We start from the raw sequence: 22,125 nt of genomic DNA on the forward strand, positions 1-22,125 counted from the left end.
GGCAACAAATCCCACAAATTCATCACCCTTTGGCTAAAGAAATTTCTCTGCATGTCTGTTTTAAATTGATGCCCCTCTATCCTGAGGCTGTGCCCTCTTGTCCTAGACTCCCCACCATGGGAAACATCGTTTTTACATCTCCTCTCTCTAGGCCTTTCAACATTCGAAAGGTTTCATGAGATCACCCTCATCCTTCTAAATTCCAGCAAGTACAGACCCAGAGCCATCAGATGTACCTGTATGATACCCTTTCATTCCTGGAATCATCCTTGTGTAAGTTCTCTAAACCCTCTCCAATGCCAGAACATCTTTTCTTAGATGAGGAACCCAAAACTGTTCACAATACTCAAGGTGAGGCCTCACTGGTGCCTTACATAATCTCAGCATCACAGCCCTGCTCTTGTATTCTAGACCCCTTGAAATGAATGCTAACATTGCATTTGCCTTCCTCACCACTGATTCAAACTGCGAGTTAACCTTTAGGGTATTTTGCACAAGGACTCCCAAGTCCTTTGCATCTCAGATTTTTGGATTTTCTCCAGATTTAGAAAATGTTTGCACATTTATTTCTTCTCCCAATGTGCATGACCATGCATTTTCCAACACTGTATATCATTTGCCACTTTCTTGCCCATTCTCCTAATCTGTTCAAGTCCTTCTGCATCCTACCTGTCCCTCACCCAATCTGTGTATCATCTGCACACTTGACAAGAAAGCCATCTATTTCTCCTGTCAATCACACACAACATACAGTCATCAAATTGTACAGCAAGGAAGTCGGCCCTAGGCCTAACTCATCCATGTAGTCCAAGCTGTTTCCATTTGCCAGCTTTTGCCCATCTTGCTTTCAATGTACCTGTCCAGATGTTATTCAAACCCGCCTGCCACTTTCCCTGCCTGCTTATTTCAGATACCACCACCCACTATGTAAAAAAATTACCCTTCAGTCTCCTTTCCCTGTGGCACGCTAGTGGTCACAGACCCCTTCCCTACACCCTGTAATATTGTACAGCTCACCCTGGATCCCATGTTATGCTGAGCTTACTATGTGTGTACCACTCTCTAACTGCTTCCACCAAGCCAAGTTTGTACCCACACAGCTGTGAGCTAACGTTCCAGAGCAGAAGCCAAGCCAGAGATGCTACCTGAGTTCTTCCAACATTACTGTTTCTGTTTCATACCATTCTGCTCAGTTTATCTTCATGACAATTGTGGTAATGTGTTCAATTTGCTAGTAATAGAAAGGAAAAGAAGGCCTTTAGCAATGATACAGATAAGATTTATGAGCTTGGTGCCATCAAATAGGAATCAGTTACATGGACAAACTGGAGAAGCTAGATTGCTCTAGAGCAGAGATAGTTTAGAAGATTTGACAGATGTTGTTAAAAGTCATGCCAGTTTTAGATTAATTAAGAGAGAGAAGCTTTGATAATCTCAAAGCACAGATATAAACTACTGGTAAGGGCATCAGCATTGACATGTGGAAATCCTTTTCTCAGAATGAATGAAGTGGAAACAGGTTTCAATAGAAGGCAATCAAATAATGTTCAAAAAAGAAGCCACACACCAAATGAGGCCCTTCCTGTTCTAATCATCTTTGATTTTACAGGAGAGCTGGGTAAGTCACATTTCCGGCTGACAGAGAAGGTGAGGATGACAGCTTAGATCTCTATTGGACATTTGCCTCCGCAGGTATGGTCTTTACCTGTCACTGAGGTTTACTTGCTTCCTGCAGGGGACTGTGTTCCGCACACATGCTCCATTTTCAGAATCCACTTCCTCTACAATCACAAATGGTCTTTCCTCTAACGTGGCAACGGTTAGATGATCACTGTCGAGAACAGGCTCCTGGAGTGCTGTGTATCTTGGCCACACTGGATATTTCATTCTTATCAGGCCATTTCTCCATCTCCCAACCTGTGCAGGGAACAGATTTCTTTCAATTCCACCTCACAGAAGCAATTCACAACTGAACAAATTAAAACATTAAAGGAGATGCCAAGCATAGCTATTGACATTTTAGTAAGTAATTTATTGGATGAAACCAGCAAAGCTTACTGAAGTTTAACAAATTTTCTGCCTTTGCTATGGATATAGTACTGTTATTGCAATTAATGCTCCCTGTCTCATGCGAGATGTGTAAATACTGAAAGTAAGCTTGCTGGGCTTTGGAGACTCAGAAAAATCTCCAAAAATACACCAAAGGAATGGAGCTAGCAAAGGAGAGGGACCATTCAAAGAGCCATTCATTCCTTCTCTTCCTACTTCTTTCTCAACTCTGCATTCTTTTCTTCTCCAAATCTTTATCTACTTTCTATCTGACAACAAAAATATAATATTTTAGCCAACTCTACCTTCTTCATACAGAAAAATATTTTCCCTTTTATTTCCTATAGTTCACTCACCAAACAACTTTTGCTATGAACAGTTTCAGAGTTGGTGCATCTTTGTTCATTCTGTCTCATACAGAGAAGGAGGAAAAATACACTCCACTCAGGCCTGGATTTGCCTTTGGTAGAAATTGTTAAGGTTCTGCCTGATAGTTGCTACCAGGATTTATCAGGAGCAAGAGACGCTGGAAATCCAAGCAACACACACAAAATGCTGGAAAAACGCAGCAGGCCGGACAGATCCAGTTTCCCTACCACCTCCAACATGGGATCAGAATCAGGTTTGATGTCACTGGCATATGTTGTGAAATCCATTGCTGTGTGACAGCAGTACTTTGCAATACATAATAATAAAAAGAGCTACGAATTATGATAAGAACACGAGTGCAAAAAGAGAACAAAACATAAAAGAAATAGTGGGATAGTGTTCATGGGATCATTGTCCACTCAGAAATCTGATGGCAGAAGGGAAGAAGCTGCGCCTAAAAAGTTGAGTGTGTTTCTTCCGGCTCCTGTACCACCTCCTTGATGGTAGCAATGAGAAGAGGAAATGTCCTGGGTGAGGGTGATGAGGATTGCAGGCTTTTTGAGACACCTTTTGAAGATGTCCTTGATGCCAGTGCCCACGAGCTGGCTGAACTTACAACTTTCTGCAGCTTTTCCTGATCCTGTGCAGTGGTCCCTCCGTACCCCTCTAGATGCAACCAGTTAGAATAGTACATCTGCAGAAATTTGCTAGAGTCTTTAGTGACTTACTAATTCTCCTAATGAAATATAGCCACTGCTATGCTTTCCTTGCAATTGCATCAATATGTTGTATAAAATGACGAGGGGCATTGATCGTGTGGATAGCTAGAGGCTTTATCCAGGGCTAAAATGGCTAACATGAGGGGGCACAGTTTTAAGGTGCTTGGAAATAGGTACAGAGGGGATGTCAGAGGTAAGTTTTTCACACACAGTGGTGGGTGTGTGTACACTGCAAAGGTGGTGGAAGCAGATACGACAGGGTCTTTCAAGAGATTCTTAGATAGGTACATGGAGCTTAGAAAAATAGAGGGCTTAGTGGTAGGGAAATTGGCCTGACTGACGTTGTTGTTGTGGCAATCCTCAACCAGCTGATCTCACTCCTATCCACCTCCTTGTATCGATCTGAAATTCTGCCAACAAGTTGTGTCATCGGCACATTTATAGATGGAGTTGGATCTGCGCCTAGCCACATGCTCATGGGTCTGGAGAGTAGAGCAGTGGGCTAAGCACACGTCCCTGAGGTGCGCCAGTATCGATCGTCAGTGAGCAGGAGATGTTATTTCCGATCCGCACTGATGAGGATCTAGTTGCAGAGAGGTACAAAGGCCCAGGGTTTGAACATGAGAGAGTTTAATCCCCTATCCCCGACATTCACTGGCATTGCAATTCGCAGGTCCTGGACCCTTAAGGCCCAGGGTTTGAACATGAGAGAGTTTAATCCCCTATCCCCGACATTCACTGGCATTGCAATCGCAGGTCCTGGACCCTTAAGGCCCAGGGTTTGAACATGAGAGAGTTTAATCCCCTATCCCCGACATTCACTGGCATTGCAATTCGCAGGTCCTGGACCCTTAAGGCCCAGGGTTTGAACATGAGAGAGTTTAATCCCATATCCCCGACATTCACAGGCATTGCAATCGCAGGTCCTGGACCCTTAAGGCCCAGGGTTTGAACATGAGAGAGTTTAATCCCCTATCCCCGACATTCACTGGCATTGCAAACGCAGGTCCTGGACCCTTAAGGCCCAGGGTTTGAACATGAGAGAGTTTAATCCCCTATCCCCGACATTCACTGGCATTGCAAATCGCAGGTCCTGGACCCTTAAGGCCCAGGGTTTGAACATGAGAGAGTTTAATCCCCTATCCCCGACATTCACTGGCATTGCAATTCGCAGGTCCTGCCCCCTTAAGGCCCAGGGTTTGAACATGAGGGAGTTTAATCCCCTATCCCCGACATTCATTGGCATTGCAAATCGCAGGTCCTGGACCCTTAAGGCCCAGGGTTTGAACATGAGAGAGTTTAATCCCCTATCCCCGACATTCACTGGCATTGCAATCGCAGGTCCTGGACCCTTAAGGCCCAGGGTTTGAACATGAGAGAGTTTAATCCCCTATCCCCGACATTCACTGGCATTGCAATTCGCAGGTCCTGCCCCCTTAAGGCCCAGGGTTTGAACATGAGAGAGTTTAATCCCCTATCCCCGACATTTATTGGCATTGCAAATCGCAGGTCCTGGACCCTTAAGGCCCAGGGTTTGAACATGAGAGAGTTTAATCCCCTATCCCCGACATTCATTGGCATTGCAAATCGCAGGTCCTGGACCCTTAAGGCCCAGGGTTTGAACATGAGAGAGTTTAATCCCCTATCCCCGACATTCACTGGCATTGCAATTCGCAGGTCCTGCCCCCTTAAGGCCCAGGGTTTGAACATGAGAGAGTTTAATCCCCTATCCCCGACATTCATTGGCATTGCAAATCGCAGGTCCTGCCCCCTTAAGGCCCAGGGTTTGAACATGAGAGAGTTTAATCCCCTATCCCCGACATTCATTGGCATTGCAAATCGCAGGTCCTGGACCCTTAAGGCCCAGGGTTTGAACATGAGAGAGTTTAATCCCCTATCCCCGACATTCATTGGCATTGCAAATCGCAGGTCCTGGACCCTTAAGGCCCAGGGTTTGAACATGAGAGAGTTTAATCCCCTATCCCCGACATTCACTGGCATTGCAATTCGCAGGTCCTGCCCCCTTAAGGCCCAGGGTTTGAACATGAGAGAGTTTAATCCCCTATCCCCGACATTCATTGGCATTGCAAATCGCAGGTCCTGGACCCTTAAGGCCCAGGGTTTGAACATGAGAGAGTTTAATCCCCTATCCCCGACATTCACTGGCATTGCAATCGCAGGTCCTGGACCCTTAAGGCCCAGGGTTTGAACATGAGAGAGTTTAATCCCCTATCCCCGACATTCACTGGCATTGCAATTCGCAGGTCCTGCCCCCTTAAGGCCCAGGGTTTGAACATGAGAGAGTTTAATCCCCTATCCCCGACATTCATTGGCATTGCAAATCGCAGGTCCTGGACCCTTAAGGCCCAGGGTTTGAACATGAGAGAGTTTAATCCCCTATCCCCGACATTCATTGGCATTGCAAATCGCAGGTCCTGGACCCTTAAGGCCCAGGGTTTGAACATGAGAGAGTTTAATCCCCTATCCCCGACATTCACTGGCATTGCAATTGCAGGTCCTGGACCCTTAAGGCCCAGGGTTTGAACATGAGAGAGTTTAATCCCCTATCCCCGACATTCACTGGCATTGCAATTCGCAGGTCCTGCCCCCTTAAGGCCCAGGGTTTGAACATGAGAGAGTTTAATCCCCTATCCCCGACATTCATTGGCATTGCAAATCGCAGGTCCTGGACCCTTAAGGCCCAGGGTTTGAACATGAGAGAGTTTAATCCCCTATCCCCGACATTCATTGGCATTGCAAATCGCAGGTCCTGGACCCTTAAGGCCCAGGGTTTGAACATGAGAGAGTTTAATCCCCTATCCCCGACATTCACTGTCATTGCAATCGCAGGTCCTGCACCCTTGACCAGAAAGAGAACTGATCCAGCTGTATAAATTTGGCACAAGGACATTTCAGGGACTGGTCACCCTGTGGCAAATAATTCACCTCCTGGACCACCAGAGCCTTGCGACGATCTACCAGACACTTCAGGAATCTGATGAACATCTCTGCCTACTTTGGTAAGTACAACTCCAATAACTCTCAAGATGCTCAGCACAATCCAAGGCCAAGCAAACCAACAATCTGGTTCACCACCCACCACCCTCAACACTGATTCTCTCCACCACTACAAAATGTACACAAGAGTTAAACATAATGCAGTGGCAATGCTCAGGATACTATGGTTAGATGCGAGACAATATGAGTAAAGGGTAAGGGAAAATATTGAAGAATGCTGAAGAAGAATAACTCACAAGACCATCGAGCACTGTGACTAACTTGATTAGCATTTTGCAAAATTCAAGGTGACTTCCTTACTCTGACTTCTGATTCAACAGGAAAATAAATGTGTACACTATTGGCATTTACAAGGAGAGAGAGCATATTCCTCCAGTGAAAAATTAACCTCTTTGGTTCCTAAGCAGAATCAGTACAGATTCTGTTTTATTGAAAAAGCTGGCAGCATTAATAGCATTTTAAATTCATAAGAGGTATAGAAAGCAACAGTTTTAAGAATTAAAGATGTATCTGCAGGGCAGGCAGCAAATGACGCACAACAATGATAATTTGAACTTCAGAAGCGTGAACTTAGCCGACTCAGGGTGTTTTATGAATACATTGGCATGCACAACGAGTGCTAATTTGCTTGGATCCTCAAGCCTGTTCTGCCGTTAAGTAAGATCATGATTTGATTTGATTTGATTTGAAAACCTCAACTCCATATTCCAACACATCTCTAATAAGTTTCACCCCTTTCTTATCAAGAATATTTCTATCTCTACCTCATATAGAGCTTCCACAGGCTTTTCAGGAAAGCAGTTCCAAAAACTCCATAGCTATGTTGAAAAATATATCACCTTATCTGTCTTAAACGGATGAAGCCTTATATTCAAATAGTGCCCACTATTCCCAGATTCTCCCACAAGAGGAAATATCCTCTCCACCTCTGACCTGGCAAGACTTCTTCTGATTTTATGTATTTCAGTGAAGACCCCTCATTCTTGTAAACTCCTACAAATACAGGCCTACCCTCTACCAACATTCCTCATAAGAGAACAGTCCCACTCCTGACGTTAGTCCCATAAAGCCTCCTTACATCCTCTTCACAACACACACTTGCATAATGATGTGTGTCATCAGAAAATTTAGCAAACAACCCTTCATTCAAGGCATTTCAACAGGTGCTTGACAGTTGGATTATCAGCAACAAATACTTTGGTGCACCATTGAATACATCTTGCCAACCAAAAAAAAATACTGCTAATGCTACGCTCTGTTTTCAGTTAGTCATTAATGCCCCAATCCAAACCAACAGGAGTAGAGAACCTTTTTGAGAGTGTGGCCTCAAAGTGACAATAATCCTCAAAAAGTAATCCCTCAATGTCTTTTTGAGGATTGATTATAGCAGTATACCACAAATTCCGTCAGAAAAGAGTTCAGTTGCTACTACTAAGGAAAATTGCTTGGCAAAATGAAAAATCTGAAGGTAGATAAGTCACATGGAGCAGATGTTCTGAAAGAGATTATGGAGACAAGAGTAGTGATCTTTCAATAATCACTAGATTCTGGAATAGTTTCAGAGGACTGGAAAATTGCAAATGTTATTCTATTCTTTGAGCATGGAGAGAGGCAAAAGAGAGACATTATAGTCCAATTAGTCTGGCTTCAGTATTGCTCGAATGTTTGAGTCCTTTAGTAAGGATGAGGTTTCAGTGTACTGAGAGGCAAACAATTAAAAAGGCCAATAGGGGCGTAGTTTCCTAAAGAGGAAAGTTTGCCTGACAAACCTGTCAGGAATTTTTAAGACAAGACAAAGGGGAGTTGGTGGATTTTCAGAAGGCCTTTGACAAAGTGCTGCAAACAGGGTAAGAGCCCACGCTACTACAGGAAGGGTAGAATATTGGCTGTCTTGCAGGAGGCACATAGTGGCAATAAAGGGAGCCTGTTCTGACTGCTGACTTGTGACTAGTGGTGCTCCACAGGGGTTGATATTGGGACCACTTCTTCTCACGTTATATGTCAATGATTTGGATGACAAAATTGATGCCTCTGGAATCAAGCTTGCAGACGGCATAAAGACAGATGGAGCAACAGGTAGTGTTGAGGAAGTAGGGAGTCTGCAGAGGAATTAGACAGGTTAGGAGAATGGGCAGATGCAGTATAGTGTAGGGAAATGTATCATCATGCACTTTGGTAGAAGAAATAAGGCATAGACTATTTTCTAAATGAAGAGAGAATTCAAAAATCAGAGGTCAAGGGATTTGGGAGTCTTTGTGCAGGGTTCCCTAAAGATTAACTTGCAGGTTGAGTTGATGGTGAGGAAGGTAAATGCAATGCGAGCAATCATTTCGAGGACTACAATATAAAAGCAAGAATGTAATGTTAAGGCTTCATAAGGCACTGGTCAGACTGCATTTGGCCAATGAGCAGTTTTGAGCCCCTTATCTAAAAAAGGATGTGTTGGTACTGGCGAGGGTCCAGAGAAGGTTCAGGAGAGTGATCCTGGGAATGAAGGGGTTAACATATGTTTGCTGGCTCTTAGCAATTACTCACTGGAGTTTGGAAGAATGGGGGGGGGGGGGGAATCTCTCGAATATTGAAAGGATGTTTCCTATTGTGGGAGAGTGTCGGACCAGAGGACGGAGCCTCAGAACAGAGATGGGGAGGAGTTTCTTTAGCCAGAGAGTGGTTAATCTGTGGAATTCTTTGCCACAGGCAGCTGTGCAGGCCAAGTCGTTGGGTGTATTTAAAGCAGAAGTTGGCATGTTCCGATCAGTAAGGGTGTCAAATGTTACGAGGAGAATGCCGGAGAATTTGATTGAGAGGACTGAGCCATGATGGAATGATGGAGAAGACATAATGGGCCAAATGGCCTAATTCTGCTCCACTGTCTTATCATTTTATGATCGTATTAATGAATTGGTAACAATAATTATGGACTGTTTTAAGGAAAAGGATGAATCTTGTTGGCTGTTTACATGTATTCATTGTTTTACTATTAATAAAAGTATGACAGACACAGATTGAAATATGTGAAGGATTATAGAAAACCTGTTGAAAAATTATTAATATTAATCTTTTGAAAAGAAATTGAAAAAGAACATAATTTCTCAAGATTATTGAAATGCACCTCATACACTGTGAAGGTGAAATTATAAGCTTTAGTGCATATTAATAAAAGATCAGGGAAAAGAAAAGAAACACACTTCACTCTCAGTGAGATTTCTGTTGCTGCATTAATGATGACAAATATTTTATATCTGACTTAAATTCGGTTGGTTTGAAAGCTGTGCACATACTGTAGCAATGATTTAATCAGTAAGTCTACTCCTATAATTAGGCTGGACCAAGTTCATCACTGTAAGTAAAGAGTTATAAATGTTCATTGAGGTGCGAAATGACATACAGCTTTTATGCTTATTATCATTGAATATCCAGTATTTACTCACAATAACAAAGAAGTAAGCAGAGCAAATGCAATGACAACCAACTGTACCGGTTAATCCAAACACTGATGTGTATACCATTTCAAAATGTACCATCCAACATCAAGTAATCATAAACTTTGTTATATTTACTATGGGTGGGGTTTAAGAATTGAGGGATGGCACTACATGCTATAGTGTCTCATAGGTTTGCAACCTCCATACACCATGCCAACCACCGTTCACCAATACAGTATACTAACCCCTACACCAATACAGTATACTGACCCCTACACCAATACAGTATACTAACCCCTGTTCACCAATACAGTATACTAACCCCTACACCAATACAGTATACTGACCCCTGTACACCAATACACTATACTAACCCCTACACCAATACAGTATACTAACCCCTACACCAATACAGTATACTAACCCCTGTTCACCAATACAGTATACTAACCCCTGTTCACCAATACAGTATACTAACCCCTACACCAATACAGTATACTGACCCCTACACCAATACAGTATACTGACCCCTACACCAATACAGTATACTAACCCCTGTTCACCAATACAGTATACTAACCCCTACACCAATACAGTATACTGACCCCTACACCAATACAGTATACTGACCCCTACACCAATACAGTATACTAACCCCTGTTCACCAATACAGTATACTGACCCCTACACCAATATACTGCCCCTACACCAATACAGTATACTAACCCCTGTTCACCAATACAGTATACTAACCCCTACACCAATACAGTATACTAACCCCTACACCAATACAGTATACTAACCCCTGTTCACCAATACACTATACTAACCCCTACACCAATACGGTATACTAACCCCTGTTCACCAATACAGTATACTAACCCCTGTACACCAATACACTATACTAACCCCTGTACACCAATACACTATACTAACCCCTACACCAATACAGTATACTGACCCCTGTTCACCAATACACTATACTAACCCCTGTTCACCAATACAGTATACTAACCCCTGTACACCAATACAGTATACTAACCCCTACACCAATACAGTATACTGACCCCTACACCAATACAGTATACTAACCCCTGTTCACCAATACACTATACTAACCCCTACACCATTACAGTATACTAACCCCTGTTCACCAATACACTATACTAACCCCTGTTCACCAATACAGTATACTAACCCCTACACCAATACAGTATACTAACCCCTACACCAATACAGTATACTAACCCCTGTACACCAATACACTATACTAACCCCTACACCAATACAGTATACTAACCCCTACACCAATACAGTATACTAACCCCTGTTCACCAATACACTATACTAACCCCTGTTCACCAATACAGTATACTAACCCCTGTACACCAATACAGTATACTAACCCCTACACCAATACAGTATACTGACCCCTACACCAATACAGTATACTAACCCCTGTTCACCAATACACTATACTAAACCCTACACCATTACAGTATACTAACCCCTGTTCACCAATACACTATACTAACCCCTGTTCACCAATACAGTATACTAACCCCTACATCAATACAGTATACTAACCCCTACACCAATACAGTATACTGACCCCTGTACACCAATACACTATACTAACCCCTACACCAATACAGTATACTGACCCCTACACCAATACAGTATACTGACCCCTGTACACCAATACAGTATACTAACCCCTACACCAATACACTATACTAACCCCTGTACACCAATACAGTATACTAACCCCTACATCAATACAGTATACTAACCCCTGTACACCAATACACTATACTAACCCCTGTACACCAATACAGTATACTAACCCCTACACCAATACAGTATACTAACCCCTGTTCACCAATACACTATACTAACCCCTGTTCACCAATACAGTATACTAACCCCTACACCAATACAGTATACTAACCCCTACACCAATACAGTATACTGACCCCTGTACACCAATACAGTATACTAACCCCTGTTCACCAATACACTATACTAACCCCTGTTCACCAATACAGTATACTAACCCCTACACCAATACAGTATACTGACCCCTGTACACCAATACAGTATACTAACCCCTACACCAATACAGTATACTAACCCCTACACCAATACAGTATACTAACCCTTACATCAATACAGTATACTAACCCCTGTTCACCAATACACTATACTAACCCCTACACCAATACAGTATACTAACCCCTGTTCACCAATACAGTATACTAACCCCTGTTCACCAATACAGTATACTGACCCCTGTACACCAATACACTATACTAACCCCTACACCAATACAGTATACTGACCCCTACACCAATACAGTATACTAACCCCTGTTCACCAATACAGTATACTAACCCCTGTTCACCAATACACTATACTAACCCCTGTTCACCAATACAGTATACTAACCCCTACACCAATACAGTATACTGACCCCTGTACACCAATACAGTATACTAACCCCTACACCAATACAGTATACTAACCCCTACACCAATACAGTATACTAACCCCTACACCAATACACTATACTAACCCCTGTACACCAATACAGTATACTAACCCTTACATCAATACAGTATACTAACCCCTGTTCACCAATACACTATACTAACCCCTACACCAATACAGTATACTAACCCCTGTTCACCAATACACTATACTAACCCCTGTTCACCAATACAGTATACTAACCCCTACACCAATACAGTATACTGACCCCTACACCAATACAGTATACTGACCCCTGTACACCAATACAGTATACTGACCCCGTACACCAATACAGTATACTAACCCCTGTACACCAATACAGTATACTAACCCCTGTACACCAATACAGTATACTAACCCCTACACCAATACAGTATACTGACCCCTACACCAATACAGTATACTAACCCCTGTTCACCAATACAGTATACTAACCCCTACACCAATACAGTATACTGACCCCTGTACACCAATACAGTATACTAACCCCTGTTCACCAATACAGTATACTAACCCCTACACCAATACAGTATACTGACCCCTGTACACCAATACAGTATACTAACCCCTACACCAATACAGTATACTGACCCCTACACCAATACAGTATACTAACCCCTGTACACCAATACAGTATACTAACCCCTACACCAATACAGTATACTAACCCCTACATCAATACAGTATACTGACCCCTACACCAATACAGTATACTAACCCCTGTTCACCAATAAACTATACGAACCCCTGTTCACCAATACAGTATACTAACCCCTGTACACCAATACAGTATACTAACCCCTGTTCACCAATACACTATACTAACCCCTGTTCACCAATACAGTATACTAACCCCTGTACACCAATACAGTATACTAACCCCTACACCAATACAGTATACTAACCCCTACATCAATACAGTATACTAACCCCTGTTCACCAATACACTATACTAACTGCTACACTAATTTACTATACTAACCCCTACACTAATACAGAATACTAACCACTACACCAATACAGTATACTGACCCCTACCTCAATACAGTATACTGACCCCTACTCCAATAGAGTTTACTAATCCCTACACCCATACAGAATACTAACCCCTACCCAATACACTATATTAATCCCTGCATCAATACAGTATGCCAACCACTAGCCCAAATTAATCAGACAGTAACTTAGACATCATAGGAATAAGGCTGTTCTAGAAATATTATATTGGACAGTGATTTATCCAGTAATTTAAATCAAACATCCACAATCACATCAGGGAAAGTGCCAAAAGAGCAGTTTTACAAGATTGTTTTTTGAATGAGATTAAATTGCCTGGGTATAATCCATCTGCTGGTATTGGATGACGCAAGTGAATGACACCAGGGCACCACAATGTAATTAGTCGCAAGTGAGGCACTGAGAATTACACCTCAGACAGGTACAGTGTTTTGATAATAGTACACCATTAAATAGTTAGTGTAAGATAAACCACAGATTAATTCATCAAGACACTGAAAGATACTTCCTAAATTCAAGACAATCAAAATGCAGATATATTTGAGGCAAATCTAAATTCAGAATAAAAATGTAGATTTTAAATACGGTGAGGCTAAGGCAATAGAATACATTGCTATAAGTGCGATTTGGAATGAGCCGTCAGGAATATTGGTTGTTTGAAGTAAACATATTAGCATTTACAAGCCGCCTATATAAGTAATGAATAGGAGAGGGTCAGAGGAATCTGGGCCAAATGGAAGCAATGGGACCAACACAGTTGAGGCAAAGTCCATGTCTCTATGATACACCAGGATCTGACCTCCCAGATTCTTTTCAGGTTAAATGTAAAAGACTTGTATATCTTTTACAGCTCAGTGTGTCCGAGTTGCAAATTCGATTCGGACAGCATCCGTAAGGAATTTGCATGTCCTGCCCCTGAACATGTGGGCTCCATGTTCCAAAGACGTACTGGTTAGTAGCTTATTTGCTCATTGCGTCAAGTATTTGGGCTACATAAAATTGCTGAATCCATACCCATCAGATAGACCTTGCCCCAGATGCCACTAATTCACTACTCTCTGGCTAAAAAAATTCCTCCTTAGCTCTGTTCTAAAAGGTCACCCTTCAATGCTGAGGCTGTGCCCTCTAGTTGATGGATATCTCCACCATAGGAAACATCCTCTCCTTGTCCACCCATTCTAGTCCTTTCAACAGGTCCCTTCAGTTCTGAAGTATGTGGAGAAGGAATTAGGCAGAGATATCCATTACAGAGAATACAGAACATTACAGCACACTACAGGCCCTTCAGCCCACGATGTGTTGCTCAACTTTAACCAACTCTAAGATCAATCTAACCCTTCCCTCCTCCATAGCCCTCAATTTTTCTATCATCCATATGCCTATCTAAGTGTTGCTTAATATAGCTGCCTCAGTATCCCTGGCAGGGCATTCTATGCGCCCAACACACTCAACTACCTCTAACTTCCCTCCAATACTTTCCTCCAATCACTGAAAACTATGCCCCCCCCCCCTTGTATTAGCCATTTCCACCCTGGGAAAAAGTCTCTGGCTATCCACTCTGTCTATGCCTCTTATCATCTTGAACACCTCTATCAAGTCACCTCTCACTTTCCTTCACTCCAAAGAGAAAATCTCTATCTTCATACAACATGCCTCTAGTCTAGGCAGCATCTTGGTAAATATCATCTACAGTCTCTCTCTAGCTTCCACATCCTTCCTATGATGAGGTGACCAGAACTGAACACAGTACTCCAGGCTTTTATAGAACTGCAACATAACCTCACAGCTCTTGAACTCAATGCCCTGACTAACGAAGGCCAACACACCATATACCTACCTAGCAACCCTATCAGCAACTTCAGGAAACTATGGACATGGACCACAAGATCAATGTTCTCTCTAGGGTGCCACATCTTTTGCTACTAGCGCACAAAGGAATTTAAACTGCACAAAAGGTTGTCACCCTCCACCTCATTGGCTTGTTAAGTGTATTTCACGATTGTACACAATCACGTTTCTTTTTTCAGTTTCTGATGCTGACGGTGTTAACAACATGGAGTTTGCATTTTTTAATTGTCTGCAGATTTTAGAACTAGCTTATTTGTGCTGTTTTCATTGAAGAAATTATTGATTCACTATGTCGAATTCCAAAGAAGCAAAGGGTGTGCAGCTGAGAACAACTGTTAGCTTGTTTAAAGCAGAATGGCTGAATGAGACAGCAGAAACTGCCACACCAAGCGCTCGCGAGCGTGCAGCTACGAGAAATATTTATGTACAATACAGAAACTGGTGTTACCTGCATGTACTGTCATGATGCAAAAGTTGCCGGAGAATTTGCAAGTGGGAAGAAGTGGAGTCATTTAGCAAGGTAGTTTATTATCCTTAGGATAGCTTCAGGTTTAATTCTACTTAAAAACTCAGTGTGCAAATGTCACTGGGCAAAAAATTGCACCACACAAGATTATCGCGCACTCTGGTCATTACAACTTAGAGCTAAGATTGCCCAAGATCCCTCTATTCCTCTACACTGTCAAGATCCTACCATTAATCCCATATTCTGCCTTCAAATTCCACCTTGTGAAATGAATCACTTCACAGTTTTTCGGGTTGAACTCCACCTGCCATTTCTCATCCCATATCTGCATCCTGCCAATGTCCCTCTACAGGCTACAACAGCCCTCCACACTATCCACAACACCACCAACCTTCGTGCCATCTGCAACCTTACTAACCATCCCTCCATAAGACCATCAGACGTAGGAGCCGAATAATAGGCATTCGGCCCATCGAGTCTGCTCCACCATTCCATCATGGCTAGTTTGTTATCCCTCTCAACTCCATTCTCCTGTCTTCTCCCTGTAACATTTGACACCCTTACTAATCAAGAACCTTTCACCTCTGCTTTAAATGTACCCAATGACTCGATTTCCACAGCCATCTGACAATTAATTCCACAGGTTCATCACCCTCTGACTAGAGAAGTCCCTCCTCATCTCCATTTCTCGTCCAAGTCATTTATAAAAATCACAAAGAGCAGGGATCCTAGAACAGAAACGTATGGAACATAACTGGTCACCAACCTCCAGGCAATATACTCTCAATCTTCAAAAAGCCTCTGCCTTTTCTGAGCAAGCCAATTCTAAATCCACACAGACAAATCTCCCTGGATTCCACACCTTCTGTATGAAGCTGCCACAGGGAACCTTATCAAGCTCCTTACTAAAATCCATATACAGCACATCCACTGCTCTACCTTCATCTATTTGCTTAGTCGCAACCTCAAATAATTCAATTAGGCTCATGTGGCATGACCTGCCCCTTACAAGGAGTTGCTGACTATCCCTAATCACACTGTGCTTCTCCAAATGCATGTCAATCCTGTTTCTAAGAATCCTTTCCAATAGTTTTCCCACCACTGACGTAAGACTCGCTGGTCTATAATTCCCAGGGTTATCCATACTCCCTTTCTAGCACAAATGAATAACATTTGCTGCTCTCCAAACATCTGGTACTATTCGTCTGGCCAGTGAGGATAATTGCCAAGCGTGCAACAAATTTTTTTCTCTTGCCTCCTGTAGTAACCTGGGGTATATCACATCTGGCCCTGTAGACTTAAGAGTCTTGGCCGAAAACATTGACTGTTTGTTCATTTCCATAGATACTGCCTGATTTGCTGAGTTCCTCCAGCATTTTGTGTGTGTTGCTCTGAATTTCCAGCATCTACAGAATCTCATGCTTACTTAGCTGTCCAAATGTTTTTCAAAAGTTCCTCTTTCTTAATGTCAACATGTTCCAGCATATCAGCAGTTTTACACAGTCCTCACAAACATCAAAGCCCCCCTCACTGGTGAATACTGAAACTAAATTTCATTAGGAGCTCCCTCCCTCTGACGCTGGGCAGATATCCTCTCCTATCCCCGATCTATCATCCTCTCTCTTCATGTACGTGTTCTGAACAAGATGGCACCAGATAACAACAGAACAGTTCATGACACTACTTCTATCACTCTTCTCCTTTCAAATATGATTCTGCTACTTTTGGAACCTGTGATCTATATTTTGATGGTTTGTTTTCAGGCTGACTGCGTGATCTGGTGCAGTGCTGTCTTCGAGGTAGTTCAGTGAGGTTTCGAGTGTTCTGTGGCCTGGAGGCCAAGAAGCCTGGAGACAGAGCACGAGCCCACGATTGACTCCATTTCTCATCAATAAAGTGTCAAGGAAGATTGAAATCAGGGATAAGAGCGGAAAGCGAGCAGGTGATCAGTCTCTCTCTCCCTCTCATTCGCTCCTGCTGGAAAAGGTGCCTGCATTAGATCGGTCTCCCTCTCCCTCTCGCTCGCTGCTTCTGGAGCATGGTGCAGGCCTTTGGTCTTGGGCAAGGCTTAATTGAAGTGGTTTGTGGACTGGACTCTGCCGTTCATGTTGTACGTTTTTCTGCTTTCTGGTCACTAATTTTTTATTGCTATTCTGTGAGATTTTGATCAGGGGGGACTGGCTCTGTGGCCTGCAGCCAACAAACAGCCCAGTGCTAAAGTCACAGCTCTAAACTGGACATTCCTGGACTCTTTCGATGACTTTGTGCTTTAATGTCCTGTGTTTTCACTCTTTTTTGCCACTTGCACGATTTGTTCTTTGTTTTTGCGTGTTGAGGTTTTGATGTTTTTCTTAGAGCAGGTTCCATGGTTTTTCTTTGTCTTGTGGCTGTCTGGGAAAGACAAATCTCAGGGTTGTACACTGCATACACACTTTAATAATAAACGTACTTTGAATCTTTTTAACACCTTGGGGCATTGATCGTGTGGACAGCCAGAGGCTTCTTCCCAGGGATGAAATGGTTAACACAAGGGGACCTAGTTTAAGGTGCTTGGAAATAGGTACCGAGGAGATGTCAGGGGTAAGTTTACACAGAGAGTGGTGGATGTGTGGAATGCACTGCTGGCAGTGGAAGTGGATACAATGGGGTCTTTTAACAGCCTCTTAGATAGGTACATGGAGTTTAGAAAGATAGAGGGCTATGCGCTAGGGAAATTCTAGGCAGTTCTCGAGTAGGTTACATGGTTGGCACAACAATGTGGGCCGAAGGGCCAGTGATGTGCTGTAGGTGTCCATGTTAATCACACACACCAGGCCTCCTTACCCCCTTATAACCCTCCTAAGTAATTGGAAAAGAGGCCAACAAACAGACTGGTGATATCAGTAATAATATAATATGAGGGGTGATTAATAAGTTCATGGCCATAAGGTAGAAGGAGTCAATTTTAGAAAACCTAGCACATTTATTTTTCAACATTGACCCCTCCTACATTTACACACTTAGTCCAGCGGTCGTGGAGCATACGGATCTTGGACCTCCACAGCATGGGTGATTGATAAGTTTGTGGCCTAAGGTAGAAGGAGATCAGTTATACAGCTCATACATGTTTGAAGTTAATAACTCATCAGATAATAACTCATCAGGGTGATTGATAAGTTTGTGGCCTAAGGTAGAAGGAGATGAGTTATTAACTTCAAACTTTCTGCATAATCACTCAAAGAGTTAAACTGCATATGCATGTAACAAGAACATACAGCATAGAAGCAGATTAGTCAGTGGAAAAGTCCAAGATAACAATCCTAAACATAGTTTCTATTCCTTAATTCCTTAGTGTTTATTTAACTACCTATTACAAATTGCCTGAACTGTTTTCTAAGCAAGAATTTTTCTGTCAAATTCCCAAAGCAGTCACCCAATCTGTGATTGATTTCTCCAATGTAGAGAACACCACATGAAATACACTAGATTGGAAGGAACGTGTATGAATCAGATTCACTGGGAAAGACAGTCTGAGCCCCTGGATGGTAGGAAGGAAAAGGGTAAACGGGCAGGTGCTGCATCTCCAATATCGCATGGGAAAGAGCATATCACCACAGGCACCTCAAACTATCGATCCCTCGCCCACCCACCCACTCTGCAACTCCTTTCTCACGTTTCTAGTTCTGATGAACCTGAAACTGTTCCTCTTTCCATAGATGCTGCTGACCAGAATTTGCTGTTTTTATTTCTAGCCTTTCTGCTACTTCTCTGGAGGCACGACCTTCATTTATACACATTGCTTACTGCCTGAGAATAAAAGCTGATCAAAGAGAAGCTAAATGCAATGTAAACATAGAACACAATTACTGAAATTGTGACAGTCATCCAATGCTTACCTGCTCCCAAAACCTGCCATTGTTCAACTTCAATATAACCATCGGTGGTCTCACCAAATATCCATCCTCATTGAAAGAGAATTCTTTACTTCCCCAGCTAACATTCAACATGTGCCTGTAAAATATATTTCAGGATTACTGTTAGAGGCGGTGAGATGTGGATACAGGGTTTGTGGCAGCCATCTTGGCCTTCATCTCTCACAGGCAAAGTGATACAGATGAAGGAAATCTGAACTGTCCTCTTGACAAAGGGTTAATGACCACATACGTTAAAAAAGGTTCTCTCTCCATATATACTGCCTGACCTGCTGACTATTTCCAGCACTGTGTCTAGTTCTCTCTCTGCCCCAGGTGTGTGTAATGGGGCAATAGGGAAATCATTGATGATCAATTTATTGAAGTTGTTTGATGATGTAACAAATAAAGCTGCAAAAGGAGAAACAATAGTCACAGTGTATTTGGATTTCCTGAAAGCATTCAGAATGGTGTCATGCAGAAATTCACTGTACAAAGTACAAGCTCAAGCCTTTGGGAATAAAATGGATGGAGGGCTGGCTGAGAGAAAGAATAATTGGTTAATTTTGACATTGTGTAAGCAAATGGATTAAGAGTAGATCATTCAACCCCTTGAGCCTGATCTCATTTTAGCTTCTGTTTCATTTTGCAGCCTGTTCCCCAAAATCCTGGAGTCCTTTAGAGATAAAAGATTAATCTATTTCAAGAAGGCAGACTGTTACTAGTGGGGGTTCTAAAGGATCAGTGCAGGGGCATCAGCTCTTCACAATCTACATTAATGATTGAGCTGGAGGGATCAGTCTCGAGGTGAAGAAAGCTGAAGCAAGAATGCAAGTTGAGTGGAGGACACGAGTCGGCAGTGGAATAGAGACAGGTGAAGTGGATTCGCATGTGGAATATAATGTGAGAAAGTATAAGACTGACCACTTTGGAAGAAGAATGGAAAAGTAGAATATGCTAAATAGAGAGAGTTGGCGTAAGCTGAGTACACGAGGATTGGGTGACTCAGCACGATATACAAAGTTAGCAAGCAAGTACATGCAAGTAATTCGAAAAGCAAAAAAGCATGGAGTATAAAAGTAGGGACGTTTTTCTTTAACTACAGGGACATTGTACAGTCGTAGCATTATCCAACTTCTTACCTGCAGCCTTGGTCTCCTCCTTTAAAGGGCAATGTATTTATTCTTGGGGGAAACTTGAAAGAATGGCCCAGGACAGAGGACTCTGGCCAGCTACTGTCAGCAGCCTCTGCTGCAGAAGGGGTAAAGGGCTCAAGTAAAAGTAATGGGCAGGGAATTGAAGCTGAAGTCAAGATCAGATGGGCCATGATCTCACTGAATAACAGAGGGCCAGTTGACCTGTTCCTGTTGATACTTCTTAATTTCAATCCCCTTTACTATTCTTCACATAAAATTACTGGCCTTCAAATGTGAGAAATCTACACCACTATCTTTCAAAGTACCTTACTCACTTTAAGCACCAGATATGCCCATAGTACTGCGTTGCTATTATAAAGTCATGGAGTTCCAAGTAAGGATACAAGAGCTTTGGCCTAACTCGTCATGCTGATAAAGTTGCCTTCCTGATCAGGGCCAACGTGCCTGCATTTGGCCTGTCTCTCTAGACCTTTTCCTATCCATGAACCCTTCCAAATGCTTTTAAACTATTGTTATTGTGCCTGCGCTACGACTTCCTCTGGAATCTCATCCAGCACCCTCCATGTGAAAACCTTCCTTCTCAGTCCTCTAAATCTTTCCCCTCACATCTTAAACCTGTGCCCTCTTGTTTTAGACTCCCCCGCACTAGAAAAAAATAAAGACTTCTGGATGTTTCCAGTAGTGGGAGATCTTGCACCAGAGGGCACAACTTCAGAATACGATCATATCCCTTTAGGACAAAAATGAGGAGAAATTCCTGTAGCCAGACAGTGGTAAATCTGTGGAATTCATTGCCACAGATGGCTGTAGAGGCTTCACTTCTCTGCCCATTGCCCTCAAAATAAAATCTGGTGAAGATATTTCACCTGCACACGGTATTGCTGTCCCTCCATTTCTATAGATCTCTATAATGTTACACTTAGCTCCCTTTGGTCTAGGGAAAGCACTCCCAGTCTACAGTCTGCTCATAATCCCTCCAAACTGGCTGACTGCCCAGCTCCTTGTACTGTAATAGTAAATTCTGGAATGTTTACAACCTGCTCAAGGTCACAGTTTTTCAAGTCTGTACCAATGGAACTCTCATAATGTGGAGAAGATCAAAATAGATGCCCCATTGTTTACTTGTACTAATTAACTGCTCTTTAACCTCTTTCTCCTGGTGGTGACATTACTTTGTTGGCTGAAATTGTACCTGCTAAATATCTCCAATGTGCCTGGACTAAACGCTCCCTTGTCTCAGACAGACAAGAACTGTGTAAGAATGATTACAGTCACTTAGTTTTTAAACAGGAGTAGTTTGTCACAAGGGTACAAGCAATCTACCATGAGATGCAGCCCACATCATTCAACTACCATGACAAATTAATTTCCTAACACATTGAAATCTCCATTACCATGGTGTACACAGGTCTCTCAGCAACCCAAACCATTCAATCTGTAAACTTGAATTTCAACACAAAAACAGGTGACATTTCACTCCTTAGTACCCATTTTCTGATGTTAACTGACCAGTGTAATAATTCAACATGATATACCCACTGTGAGGGGAGCTGTGCCAGTTGTGGCTGCATACGACCTGCTGAGCCTGGGCTTACAATAGCCACGTTGGAGATCCTATCATCAAATTATACTGTT

The 22,125-nt window shown here is 42.6% G+C and overlaps 1 protein-coding gene across 4 annotated transcripts in view; it reads right to left on the bottom strand.

Annotated features, from left to right (window-relative positions):
* LOC140714989 (glutamate receptor ionotropic, NMDA 2C-like) overlaps positions 1-22,125 on the bottom strand; it is a 592,188-nt gene that overhangs the window by 543,699 nt on the left and 26,364 nt on the right. For all 4 annotated transcript variants that reach the window (XM_073026728.1, XM_073026726.1, XM_073026727.1 and 1 more), the window contains exons 4-5: positions 19,319-19,433; positions 1,706-1,917 (exon numbers count right to left, since the gene is read on the bottom strand). In XM_073026728.1, the coding sequence (XP_072882829.1) occupies positions 1,706-1,917; positions 19,319-19,433 (327 nt within the window). The remainder of the gene's footprint in view (positions 1-1,705; positions 1,918-19,318; positions 19,434-22,125) is intronic.

The sequence above is a fragment of the Hemitrygon akajei genome, chromosome 22 (assembly GCF_048418815.1).
Source record: "Hemitrygon akajei chromosome 22, sHemAka1.3, whole genome shotgun sequence".
NCBI lineage: Eukaryota > Metazoa > Chordata > Chondrichthyes > Myliobatiformes > Dasyatidae > Hemitrygon > Hemitrygon akajei.